The sequence below is a fragment of the Emydura macquarii genome, unplaced genomic scaffold (assembly GCF_026122565.2).
Source record: "Emydura macquarii macquarii isolate MOO-44397 ecotype Brisbane River unplaced genomic scaffold, CSIRO-AGI_Emac_v2 contig_2372, whole genome shotgun sequence".
NCBI lineage: Eukaryota > Metazoa > Chordata > Testudines > Chelidae > Emydura > Emydura macquarii.
In genome coordinates, this window is record NW_027132509.1 from 1,862,959 (window position 1) to 1,877,089 (window position 14,131).

The following is a 14,131-nucleotide window of genomic DNA, read 5'->3' on the forward strand; positions in this document are numbered from 1 at the left end:
AGAATTTTTCCTACCAAATTTCATACTAATCAAAGGGGACGGGGGTAGGATCTAGTACTAGGATCTCTGACCCTTTCTCATAACAGTTTGAGAATTCTTAATGTTTTTGCTCACTCTTAACTCAAAAAGTACATAAGATACACACATGAAATACACATCAGTGGGCTACCCTTAGGCCTTTTTCTGTTATCAGAAGCACACAAAATAAAATATTTAGGGCTCCTTTGGGAAGCAATGTATGAGAATGACAGTTGTAATAAGCCATGCTAAGCCATGGATCACCATCATTGGTAGTTTTTAAGAACAAAGTAGACAACTACCTATCAAGGACGGTCTGATATACTTATTCCTGCCTTGGCACAGGGGGAAATACACTAGATAACCTCTTGAGGTCCTGTCCAGTCCTACATTTCTATGACAGCTGAAATATCATCATCCCCTTTGATGAATACCAAGGTCTTCATCTGGTCTCTCTCAAGAATTAGAAGTGCTTGTTGTGAACAATCTCTATGGATTTTCCCTAAAATGCATGATCTGGAGACTGACATTCCTGTTAAAGACGCAATCTAGTGCAACTGCCATCCTTCTGCCAAGCCAATCTGTGTTTTTGATTAAGTTAATTTTTTATATAATGTTTTTGGGGATGATAAATTGCTCACTCAATGACACATTCTGCACAGCCTCTATTTAGTAATAAACTTCTTTTCCTCCTTGGCTGTCTTCGCACATTACAGATCATATTATCTGGAAGATTACTAATTTTGTTGCCTGTGTTTTATGAGGGTTATGTTTTCTTTTGTTTCTTATGTTGACCATCTTCCTTATACTGTGAAGTGATGAAGTTTGACTCTCCAATGACAAGACCACAGGTTCTCAACCTGGGATTTGTAAACAGGTCCAGCATATGTCAGGACTACCCTCTCTTTCTTTATGGCTAGGGAGGATAAATCTTCAATTGTTTGCTTTTGTAACACAGGGTCATGGTCTGGAAAAGGTTGAGGACAACTGGAACAAATTGACAGCTAAAATGACCACCCTGAAGTCCTAGGCAATCAGTGAGGTGCCTGCTAGCACTTTACAAGTAGTTCCAGGATTACGGACCGTTATATCTCTTTCAGCACTTGAGTGATGAATGACGCGGCATCAAGTGAAAAGTCAGTGTTTGCAAGACAATCTCTGAAATTCCTTACCTTTTCTAGTGTCCAGGGGATGATTCCAACGCATGACACATTTTGTGCTAGGAGCTATAGGCAAACTAAATGTGTGTGTTCCTGTTGCCGATTACCCACATGAAGCCAAATGTTCTATCAAATATTCTGCCCTCTACTTAATTCAGAAATAGATTTCTGAACATTTTATTCAGTTGCAGTCTAATTGACATTACTACACTAGAGCCCAATATATAAATTAACACAGTCCTTGTACAACACCCAGACTACCACTAAAATCAAAGAGACGTTTGGGTGCACAATGAATACAGGAGCCCTACTTTTCATATCAAGCTAAGTCAGAAAGTATTACCACTAAATTTGACTTCAATTACTCTCTGGGGCCAAATTAAAAGATTTAGTCAAGAAAACATTCAATAGCCTTGCATAAAGTTTCACAGAGGACTGTACTGATTTTGATTCCCACCTAAACATTTTAACTGTGTGGAAGAAAAAGAGAAAAGTTCTAACAAATGCATAAAGTTTCCAAAGACCTATATTTTCCTTTCTAAGCAATCATTCTCAAAATCCTTTCAATTATCAGTGAACATACCCCAACACCCTAATATAGTCAGACGTAGGATTAGCAATTTTACCAAAAGAACAGCCTCAAAATTTTCAGTCCTTAAACTCTCCATTTTCAGTTTGTTTCCCCTCTCAATCCATGACATTTCTTTAGATCTTGGTTTCAGCTTGCACACACATTTTCAACTTCTGTAAATTATCCTGGATTTTGAGTTTCTTGCAAGGCTTTGAATTTTTGTTACACAGTTCTTCAGGATCTCTCCCAATTCCTTAATGGAAAACTCCTAATATGATAGGTCATCCACGAAATCTATATTTAGTCACTCTCTTTCTCTCATTTTGAGCTCTGCAGCAAATCATTTAAGTAAAGATGATGGTTGATTAGGCTGCATATTTAGCAAAGGAAAAATTATGTGGCAAAGGAAAAATTGGTGGCATCAACTGGATTTATTCTAAAGGTTTAACTAAACCAGGAAGTTTAACTGTATTCAATTTTCTAGATAAAAGGATGCTTGGATAACAGTATGATACAGTTGGGATGGGTGTTTCTTATCACAAGTCCACTCTCCCCCATTTGCATTTTTAAATAGCTATATACCTTCTGTCTCACTTTAGAATCCTTACAAAAGAGTTTAAAAAATCCTTGAGGATTACTTTCAAAAATACAAATGCTAGACATAATAGAGGGAAAGGCTACTCAAACTGACAATGGAAAGAGTGCCTACAATTTGTGGGCCCAACACCCATGGTGCTTGATTTCCCTCTATTTACCTTTCTGGTGGTGCTCGTCTCCATTCTGATTCTGGCTCAGCGCTTCGTCTCCAGGTGTTTTCAGAGTCTCTATCACCCCAACGAGATGATTCCTGTATTAACCACAGGTAAACAGTAGCATCATCATGGTAGCACAAAAAGACAGAACTTCAAATATTTGCAATCCATTCACTTAACACCATGCTCTGGCACCAATCAGTCTGAAGTTCTCTACAATGTAACACTTGAATAACTGAAACCGGCTAAGCTAAGGATCAGATAATATGATACAATAATATTTCTTTAGATTTAAATTCTAGATCAACAAAGTACATGAGCAATATTGTAGTATGACTTTAAGCAGCAGCTAAATTTTATAGCTAAGAAATATATTAGTACTCAAGCCACAAAGGTATTTTAAAGGAATGTACTACCATAAATAGCAGCAAACATCCAATCACTTCAATCAGATCTTTCTAAAAATGTTCTTTATTCATTACATGACATGACCCACTATGGGCAAGTAAAACCTTTTATATAATATATGTTTACAGATACTCAGGATATAGAGTACTTTTAAGCATTTATTATATAAATTATTTCAAACAGGTTAATGATCTAAATTCACTGCCTTCACTCTTCTAATCTGATACACTGAATGGATTTATTTTTACGTTTAGACTGGAGTTTCCCTTTAATAATTATTCTTATTCACATCTTTAGCATAAGCCATTACAGTTTTATTCCTCATTGGTCACTTCCAATTCATTTGTGCTTATCATAAAAAAAAAATCTATTCTCTACCCCTTTAAACATATTGGTGCAATATGATTAAACTACTTTTTCCATGGCAGCAATAACTAAATTGTCAATTGCTGACACCCAAATATTAACTTCTGAACTAGGCAAGCAACTAACCACTCAGAATTTAACTGCACCTACTTACTTCCTTACTGGTTGTACATCTCTACACTACTTTCATTAACACACCTAACCTGCATTTTCAACTCCTTACAAAACATATAAAGAAGAAGAGCAACCAGCCCATTTAAAAAAAACAAAAAATAATACCCTTCTTGAAACTGAATCATCAAGACCTCGCCTCTCCTCTTCTCTGCGACGCTCCCTCTCCTCAATTTCCAATTCTCTTTGACGTTTTTTCCTCTCTACTTCTTCTAGTTTTCTGACACGCTCCTGGTATTCACGCTGTTCCTCCTCACGTTTTTCACGCTCAACACGTTCCTTCTCTTCAAGCTCTGCAACAAGAATTTGTATTCTTTTGAAAAAAATAAACAAACTACCAATATAGCAAATCCTCTCTGACAGCAGTTTATAACTGGAGGAAAAAAAAGAGAAAGGGTACACAATTGTCCACTTCAGGCCCACAAAAATCAAGTAACTATTTTAGTATTTGTGAACAGCAGAATTCTTCTTTTGAAAGCAATTAATATCCAAGTGACAGAAAAACCAAAAAATAGTTTATCAACTTGATATCTGGCACAACAGCTGTTGGATATTTAGCAAAGAAACCATACCTATATGCAGATACCTATAAACCTCTGCATAGATGAAATTTATTAATATTAAGGTGTGACATACAAGTTAAAACAATAAACTTGATGTACCTCTTAAGTCAGGAAAAGCGTCACAAAAGTAACTAGTGATTTCATAAGTGAGGTACAAAAATCCTGAATAAAGATAAGATTTTGAGTAGTTTTATAAAGGATACAAACCTGACACTTCAAAGCCTTCAGCCACTCACTAATAGGGGGTTGGGGAAGATATTTGCCTTATGGGAAAGTTATTTTAATTAATTGTTCAATCTAAGGGTTTCCATTCATCTTCTTCTGAAGTTTTGGGTACTGACCACCAGACAAATGATACTGGACTAGACAGAGCACTGCACTGATCCAGTATAGTAATTCTTGTGTTCTTAGTCTGGCAGCAACATTCCCTCTATTTTTCTCTCCCATGTACAGAAAGAGACTGTCAGATCTCAAATTTGAAACCTATGAGCAGAGACTCTCCAGCTTCCATTCTTATTCTATCCCAGTGGTCCCCAAACTTTTTCTGTCATGCCTCCCTTACCTGTAATGGAATCTGTCTTTGCACAACTGGGAACCGCGGTCAGGAGAGGGGCCAGGAACCCAGGCTGGGGCTGGAGCTGTGGCTGAGGGCAGGACTGGAGCCAGAGCAGAGCTGGGGGCAGAGCGAGGCTGAGTGGCACTCCCTCCTCACTCCCCGGGGGGAGGGGGGCAGCCTAGGCCCCTCCACGCCCCTCCACTAATGTTCCTATGCACCCCCCTTAGAGGGGTGCACTGCACTGTTTGTGGATCACTGCTCTATTCCCTTCCTCATTCATTCATTATTGATTTTCTCTTCATCCCACATACCTCTGACCCCACTTTCACTGTGTGTACGTGTATGCAAAAAGGATGCCAGCAGGCTGGCTACCTGCACAAGCATGCAGCTCACAGGATGCACTGTCTGGTTGCAGTGAATGCAGAGGTACAGAAAAATATCCTACAATCCTGTGAAACTCAGTGACCTATACTTGACCCTGAAAGATTTTGGGATGGTTTAAGAAGGAATGAGATACAATATCAGTCTGTTTACTCAATGCAAGTCTCTTAATTTTTACCTTTAAGCATTTTTTCTTCTTGCAATCTCTGTTCTTCCTCCTCCTTTTCTCTGTAATAAGTAATACGCCTCTCCTCTTTGCGTTGTTTCTTGCGTTCCTCCAAACGATTATGTCTTTCTTCTGCTAACCTTTCTTGGAACTGTTTGAGTTTTTCCTGAAAAATAGCAAGTGTACAAGTAAAATCTTCAGAACTCAATCTAACAGCTGAACAGTTGTTTAGGTCACTGAACAAACATGAAAAGAATCACAAAATAATAATGTGAACAAATTTTGCAGTAATCGTCTTCAGATCCACTGGCCATTTTACGGGGTGATGGTTAACCTTTCCTCCTGCCAACCCCCTTCTGAGAAGTTCAGAGTAAAGGATGCAATGTCTACCTCTGAAAAAGGGAATCAGCATCCCCAATGCTAGTGCTTTGTTTTCTCAGAAACCCAAATATGATAAACAGATGCCCAATCTCACAGAAATCACATACAGTGCTACAAAAAGTCATATGTTGCTACCAGAAGCTGCTAAAACCTCTTCCTTCTTTAGTAGTTCTTATTAAAGCAACAAAATAATTTCAGTGCCTACTTTTGAAGAATATTGAGTTTGACAGTTTCTCCATATCCCTAAAATTTTTTAGGAGAAAACAGTGTAAAGATAACCCCAAAAGACAATAGGCAAATTTTTAGCATAATGACTTTCCCTTCCAAATTCCACTAATGTCTATGGGAGGAAAACTGCTAAATCTCTAAAACACCACAGAAAATTCAGTGAAGATTTTAAAGTACAAGAACAGGAAACTAAGTCACAAAATTTCTATTGTATCCCTTCTCTCCTTTCATTTCTCTCTGTCTTCACAATCAAGGTCAGCTCCCAGACTACTGAACTGGGCAGCACAGAACTGGGAGGCGGTGAGCAGCCCTCAGTGCTGAAAGAACAGGTTCAGGACTATTTAGAAAGGCTGGACATGCACAAGTCCATGGGGCTGGAGGCAATGCATCTGAGGGCGCTGAGGGAGTTGGCTGATACGATTGCAGAGCCCTTGGACATTATCTTTGAAAACTCGTGTTGACTGGGGGCGGTGCCGGATGACTGGAAAAAGGCAAATATGGTGCCCATCTTCAAAAAAGGGAAGGAGGAAGATCCAGAAAACTACAGATCCATCAGCCTCATCTCAGTCCCTGGAAAAAATCATGGAGCAGGTCCTCAAGGAATCCATTTTGAGGCACTTGGAAAAGAGGAAGGTGATCAAGAACAGTTTGCATGGATTCACCAAGGGCAACTCATGTTTGACCAACCTGATTGCCTACTATGATGAGATGACTGGGTCTGTGGATGTGGGGAAAGCGGTGTACATGATATACCTTGAATTTAGCAAAGCTTTTGATACTGTCTCCCACAGTACTCTTGTCAGCAAGTTAAAGAAGTATGGATTGGATGAATGGACTATAAGATGGATAGAAAGCTGGCTAGATCATCGGGCTCAACAGGTAGTGATCAACAGTTCGATGTCTAGCTGACAGCCGGTAACAAGCAGAGTGCTCCCAAGGTCAGTGCTGGGGCCAGTTTTGTTCAACATCTTCATTAATGATCTGGAGGATGGGGTAGATTGCACCCTCAGCAAGTTTGCAGATGACACTAAGCTAGGGGGAGTGGTAGATACACTGGAGTGCAGGGATAGGATACAGTGCGACTTAGATAAATGAGAGGACTGGGCCAAAAGAAATCTGATGAGGCTCAACAAAGACAAGTGCAGAGTCCTGCATTTAGGACAGAAGAATCCCATGCACTGCTATAGACTGGGGACCGACTGGCGAGGCAGCAGTTCAGCAGAAAAGGACCCAAAGGTTACACTGGACAAGAAGCTGGTTATGAGTCAACAGTGTGCCCTTACTGCTAAGGCGGCTAATGGCATATTGGGCTGCATTAGTAGAAGCACTGCCGGCAGATTGAGGGAAGTGATTATTCCCCTCTATTCAGCACTGGTGAGGTCTCATTTGGACTACTGTGTCTAGTTTTGAGTCTCCACTACAGAAAGGATGTAGACAGATTGGAAAGAGTTCAGCGGAGGGTAATGAAAATAATTAGCAGGTTGGAGCACATGACTTATGAGAAGAGGCTGAAGGAGCTAGGCTTGTTTAGTCTGCAGAAGAGAAGAATGAGGAGGGATTTGATAGCAGCCTTTAACTACCTGAAAGGGGGTTCCAGGGAGGATGGAACTAGGCTGTTTTCAGTGGTAGTAGATGACAGAACTAGGAGCAATCATCTCAAGTTGCAATGGGCGAGGTCTAGGTCGGATATTAGGAAAAACCTTTTCACTAGGAGGATAGTGAAGCACTGGAATGGGTTACCTAGGGAGGCGGTGGAATCTCCATCTTTACAGATTTTTTAAGGTATGGCTTGACAAAGCCCTGGCTGGGATGGTTTAGCTGGGGTTGGTCCTGCTTTGAGCAAGGAGTTGGACTAAATGACCTACTGACGTCCCTTCCAACCCTAATCTTCTATGATTCTACATATAATCTCACAAACCTAGTCTCACATCTAAAAAGCAGACACTTCTAACGTATAGTGTTCTGCTGAATCAAGTAACAAGACACAGAACTGAAACACCTCTGGTTTTTTAGATTAGAAACATTTTGAAAATTACTCTAACAAGGCCAGCAATTCCAAATTGTGGTCTGTGGATTACTTGTGGTCTAGAATAGCAGACTGGTCATATGGTGCTGGCTCCCCCTCATTTCCAGTTTCTAAACCACATTAAAAAGCAGCATTAAAAAGCTATCAAATATTTTAATAATTACTTTTACAGGTAAGCAACTGTGGTAGATGCCACTGTAATTTTAAATGACAGTGCCTGGGAAGGGACAGCGTCTGCCAGATCATCTTGTGGACATCTCCCCTCCCATTCATTAATGTAATTCTGAATGAAAGAACGAGGGCTCTCTGGAATTATAAAATTGTTCTTTTGTCTTTAAAGGCTCAACTGTCTGAATTTAAATTGTTCTAGATTGTCAGAAAGTGGTTTTCCCCCAAAGATTCAGAAAAATAGTATGGCAACATCTTTGTAATTTAAAAAGAAAACAGACATTTTCCAGCTCCATTTGTTAGTTCATTCTTACTTTTCCAGCTCACAATTTAACTGCCATACTTTATGGAAATGCTTTTCCCACAATAACACATGATATTTACCTCATAAACTGATTGTCGTGCTGCTTTGAGCCTAGATACAAATAAGTCTTTATCCTCCAACATCCTTGACATCCTGTTCTTATGCTCCAGGGCTTTTTCACGTTCCAGCTGCATTGTCGTGATCTGTAAATATGCAAAAGTCAAAATATTAAAAAATAAAACATTTTATATAATATTTGTCTTTATAACACACAACAAACCCCCTCAGGTTGCTCAGTCCTCAAAGCCCACACCCAGAGGAAGCTTATCAGATAGCTGCTTCTTTCTCCATCTGGACTAACACAAAAGACTGCACTGCAGTCCAGTAGTGGAAAAAAATAACGAGAAACTGAAATAACTCCATCTGAACTAAATCACATCTACCCTTCTTAGATTGAACTAGGCAAGGAAAAGCGTACAGATGGCACAGACCCAGTTTTTATACCCAGCAACAAATGATGCTGCTATGTGAAACCAAAATATCCTTACCCTTTCTTCTTCTTGTTGTTCCCACAAGTCCATATCTCGGATTCTTTGTTCTTCATAGGCAGTCTTGATTAGAGGAATTTCTTCCAAGCGCTTTGCTCTTTCAAAATAGTCAATCTAAATATAGAAAAAACAAATGTATTATATATACTGTATATAATAAAGACCAAATTTGGTATACTAAAAAAATATTTCTACTTCACCAATATATTTTTGCTACCTCAGTATTCCCAGCATATTGGTCTTTGCAATTTATGCCTGGGCTACATGTGAAATTGCACCAGTTTAATTCAAGGTGTGATTTTAAACCAATTTAGTTGAATTGGTGCAGATTTGCATGGGAATACAAGTCAATTAAAATCTGACTTGTATGAATTCAGCTTGCTTCTTATATCTACAGCAGCAAGATAAACTGATACTGTTTTAGAATCAACATAAGTGTATCCACACAGGGGTCTGCAATGGTTTAATTAAACTTATGTACATTTCTATGTAGCCAAGCCTCTACTCTTATTGCTTTATACCTTCTTTTCCTGATTCTTCAGACGTTCTTGGAGTTCCTTCTTTTCTTTCTCCAGTTGTTCAACCTGTTTAGCCATGATGAAGTCGGGGTCCAATTCTTCAAGATCCTACCATCAGACATTAAAGTTAATAAACAGACCAGAAAGCCAATGGTTATTTCCTGACATGAATGCAGTTTCCTACGTTTACTTTAACTTTTCTGCTATTTCTCATTTAACTTTCAAACTAGTTGACTTTCTGAACATTTTTAGGCTCCTGTTAGTGTCTGTTGTGCAACTTGTATTTTACTTTGAAGATATCTCATGGATTTTTATCTGAATTCTAACTAAGACATAGTTCAGTTATCACCACTAGAATTTGGACATCTATTTCAGGTTTTACTACTAGGTAGATAATCTAGATGGAAGAAATCTTCAGTCCCCTCACAAATGGCTAGACTCTTTCCTACATGTAAACAGCTCCTATCCCAACTTTGTTAAGTTTAAATTGCCCAAACTGGTAGTTTCCTGTTTTTAGGAATGTCTTACTGACAAAACAAACAAACAAGTGGACAATCCGAAATTTAGGCAGCTAAATAACAGTATAAGAATCTAGAATAATTCGATATTCTAGTAATAAATTGCTTACTTCAATATCAATATCTTTGAATGCCTTGGCTCCCAGTTCAGTCTTCTTAATCTGCTCCAAGCGTTCACGAACAGTTTTCTTTTTGATTTGCTCATGTTCTTGCAGAATACGCTCCTTCTCTCTTTCTTTTGCCTCCTGGCGCAGTCTCTCTTCTTCAGCTTTACGAACTTTTTGAAGTTCAGCTTCACGCTGTTCCAACTCTTCTTTCTCACGCTGAATGTTTAGGCTTTCAAGACGTTCCTTTCTCTCCTCTATAGTTTGACGACGAGCAAGGATACGCTGATGCTCTTTCCTTGAATTTTTTGAGTAAGCAGTGACAGCCAACTGATGTTGTTCTTCCTTCTCTTGCTGAATGTAAATTAAGAACAAGACAGCCAATTGGTTGGCATCTCTTTAAAATGCCCAAGTCATGGAAAAGTTAAACACTGTAAAACAGACAACTCAAAAACATCTTATTTCCTATATTTGGTAACTGCATGAAAAACTTTACAGCCACTGAAAACATAGTTCCAATCCTGTAAACTAATACAAGTAGTAGTCTCAAAGGGATTACTCACATGCACAAAGTTAAACATGTTAAACATTCCACAGTATCAGATCAACACTCTACCAAGTGTGTCCTAGGCGTGAAATTTTTGACCTTACTTAAAAAAAAAAAAAAAAAAAAAATTGGTCTGAAAATATTTTACATACCATTGTAACAAGTAACAGTCATGATTCTATAATTGAGATGAAAAAAGAACACTTTTTTCAGTTCATTTTTATACACTAAACAGCACTTTATGTATAACCAGTTTCACTTATATGATTATTTAATCAGCTTCCCATGTTTGTATGGATCTTTTATACAGCAACAGGGGAGAGAAAGTTGTAAGACCACAGAAACTGACAGCATGACTCAGAAGCAAGTGCAGTATCTGAGTCTATCTTTAATTCCTTTATAAAAAAATAACTAGGTTTCACACAGACTGTGTCCTTTAAGGATCTTCTGCCCCTTTTTCTTTACTCACCACTGTTCACCACCACCACACCCTTAGCTAATCAGCCACTGCAGAGCCTCAAAAAGAGAACAGGGAGAAGCACCATCTACATTTCTTTGAAGCCCTGAAACCACTGATAAGTGCTGTAAAAGGGGGAGATGGCAACAGGAGCATGTGGAAGAAGAAAGGGGGGGAGAAAGGAAAGGCTTAAGATTTTTTTTAAAATCACCCATATACACTGCAGCAAATTTGACACAGTTACAGTCTGTTCTTATATAGTAGCAAAGTACTGAATGTAACAACAAAGATGTCTGCTTGGTTTACCCTTCCCCAAGCTTGCAACTGTAACTATAAAGGGTGTTTGATTTTAATATCAGAACTCCACATTTCTGAAGTTACAATTGCAAGCATTTATATGTCTAGTTAACTAACTGCACCTGCAAGCCAAGCAGATGTCTAAATTGCAGACTGGATTAGGCCCATTCATAAACTGGCCCACAGTCTGTTGACCAACATCATAACAAAACTATATTCTTTGGAAAACATTTTTAAAGGACTATATAGAAATATTTTAAGAACAACATTTCAGGGTATGTTCGGCCAACAAGAGTATTTAGTAACTTGTATTATACAATATGCACTCGTGGCTGATGAGCATACACCCTGGAATACTGCGGTATTGTTTCCATGATACTTATATGGATGGAAATACTTGATAAATCATGGTTGAAATGTTAAGATGACACCACAGACGCAGTCATACTGTAACTTTTACACATTGTTAAAGGACTTCTGTCCCTATGGAGGAAACATTTATTATTTGATAAAGACTGACAACTTTCTGAGACTGCTAAAAATAAAAGTACACATTCAACACTATTTTAATTGACAAGTTAATTTTACCTCCACTATATAAATATGGGTCTAGCTTAATGGGTCATAATATGTGGGTCTTTTTAAAAATACTGATTGTGTAATGTGACTATATCTGGACTAAGTATGGCGAATAACTATATATAAAAATATATATGAGCATGACCTCAAAGTATTGTGTACAGCCACAATATCTACTAGACACAATTAAATGTTGATCAAACCGCATCTAACAAAGAACAGCAATTTAAAGAATAGAATGTAAAAGCCAGTCTCAAATCTAGTGCAATTCCAAACTTATCACCTAAAAATAATTGGCATTTTCACTAAATGCTTGTAAAGTCAAACAAGTTTAATGTGAACATTTTAGTAAGTCTAAACACATCAATAGTACAAACTTGCAAACAGAAAATGTGTTAAATATCTTTCAGAAATTAACCATGTAGGGTTCTATTTCTCCCTGGTGTACACTAATTCAGTTACCAAAGACTACTAAGAATTTAAAATCTGAGGGACAATTCGAGCCCCATTTAGCTAGGCTTTGAATCCAGCCTTAAGAACGCTTTGCTAACAGTCATCATGACAATCAGTAGTAGTGCTTAATCATGCAGTTAGCAGTCACCTCTAAATAATTTATTTTGTAGTTTACTCAAGGCTGAAACACTACAGGTATAAAATGATTACTCTGAACACAGCGGAAATATCTAATGACGACTTAGTGCTCACTCAATACACATTACTTTACATAATGAAAAGCAAACTAGGGAAATGTTGTCTAGATGAAATTACAATAAGGTGGGTACAACACTGGATGAAAGACAGTACTCAAAGAGTAGTTATCAATGGTTTGCTGTAAAACTGGAGGGATGTATCTAGTGAGGTTCCAAAGGGGTCTGTCCTGGGTTAGTATTATTCAATATTTGCATTAATGACTTAGATAATAGAGTAGAAAGCAAGCTCATAAAATCTGCAGATGACACCCAGGTGGGAGCTTACAAGTACTTTAAAGAACAAGATTAGAATACAAAACAACCTCAACAAATTAGAGAACTGGTCTGAAATCAACAAGATGAAATTCCACAAAGACAAGTGCAAAGTACTATACATAGAAAGGAAAAATCAAAGGCATAACTACAAAATGGGGGAAAATGGCTACGCTGTAGTACTGCCGAAGAGGATCTTTGGGTTACAGTGGATCACAAAGTGAATATGACTCAGCAATGTGATACAATGCAAAAAAGGCTAATATCATTCTGCAGTGTATTGACAGGAGTGTTGTACGTATGATATGAGAGATAGCTGTCCTGCACTGGTGAGGTCTCAGGTGGGGTAGTGTGTCCAGTTTTGGACATCACACTGAAAGATATGAACAAATTAAAGAGAGTCCAGATGACAGCAACAAAAAATGGTAAAAGGCTTAGAAAACATGACCTATAAGGAAGGATTAAAAAAAACTGGGCATGTTTAGTCTTGAGAAAAGAAGATTGAGAGGGGACCTTATAATTGTCTTAAAATACTTTAAAGGCTGTTATAAAGAGAAGGATGATTAATTGTTCTCCATATCCACTGAAGGTGAAGTAATCAGTTTAATCTACAGCAAGTGAAATTTAGGTTAGATATTAGGAGAAACTTTCTGATTATAAGGATAGTTGAGCACTGGAATGTAGAAGCACTCCAACGTGGAATTCCCTTCACTGGAGGTTTTTAAGAACAGGCTGGACAAACACCTGCTGTGGCTGCTCTAGGTATGTGTCATTCTGCCTCAATGCAGGGGGCTGGAGTAGATGGATGACCTCTTGAGCTCCCTTACAACCCTATATTTTTATGATTCTAAATGTCCACTCTCAAAATGCATTATGCAAAGCAAAAAAAAAAAAAAAAAAAAGTTTGCCCTTTTTTGCTCCTTTATGATAGGTAAAGATTAACTCAAAGATCTTGCTCCACCAAAAACAACCAAAAAAAATATTTGAAAGATCAGGCTCTGAGACTTACTACTGTTTCCTAGAGGACTCTGGAGAACCTGAAGAGTGACATCACAGGCTGGATGTTGAAATCCAATATGCAACTACCAGCCCCAATTGAGGGGGAGTTGGTTCTTAGGCAGGGAGACCTTTACTTAAGGTATCTAGCTTCAACTGTGAAGTCACATTCCAGGTCCTTTACACTGACAGTCATCCAGGAAGAGGAGATAAATAAGAATATCTTTAATTATATGACAAAAAATGTGAAAGAATGTCAAGGTTGTAAAAATCAAGCACTTAGAAGCAAGGATATGCCACAGAATTAAGATTGCTCAGACAATCTTAGTTCCGCCCTCTCATATGTATATACTGTGATACAGTCATTAATTACATGGCTACATAGT

The 14,131-nt window shown here is 38.2% G+C and overlaps 1 protein-coding gene across 1 annotated transcript in view; it reads right to left on the bottom strand.

The window, feature by feature from the left end:
* EIF3A (eukaryotic translation initiation factor 3 subunit A) overlaps window positions 1-14,131 on the bottom strand; it is a 47,321-nt gene that overhangs the window by 8,392 nt on the left and 24,798 nt on the right. The window contains 7 exon segments of the mRNA XM_067561309.1: window positions 2,505-2,596; window positions 3,555-3,739; window positions 5,125-5,278; window positions 8,300-8,422; window positions 8,768-8,881; window positions 9,289-9,393; window positions 9,914-10,261. Of these exon segments, the coding sequence (XP_067417410.1) occupies window positions 2,505-2,596; window positions 3,555-3,739; window positions 5,125-5,278; window positions 8,300-8,422; window positions 8,768-8,881; window positions 9,289-9,393; window positions 9,914-10,261 (1,121 nt within the window).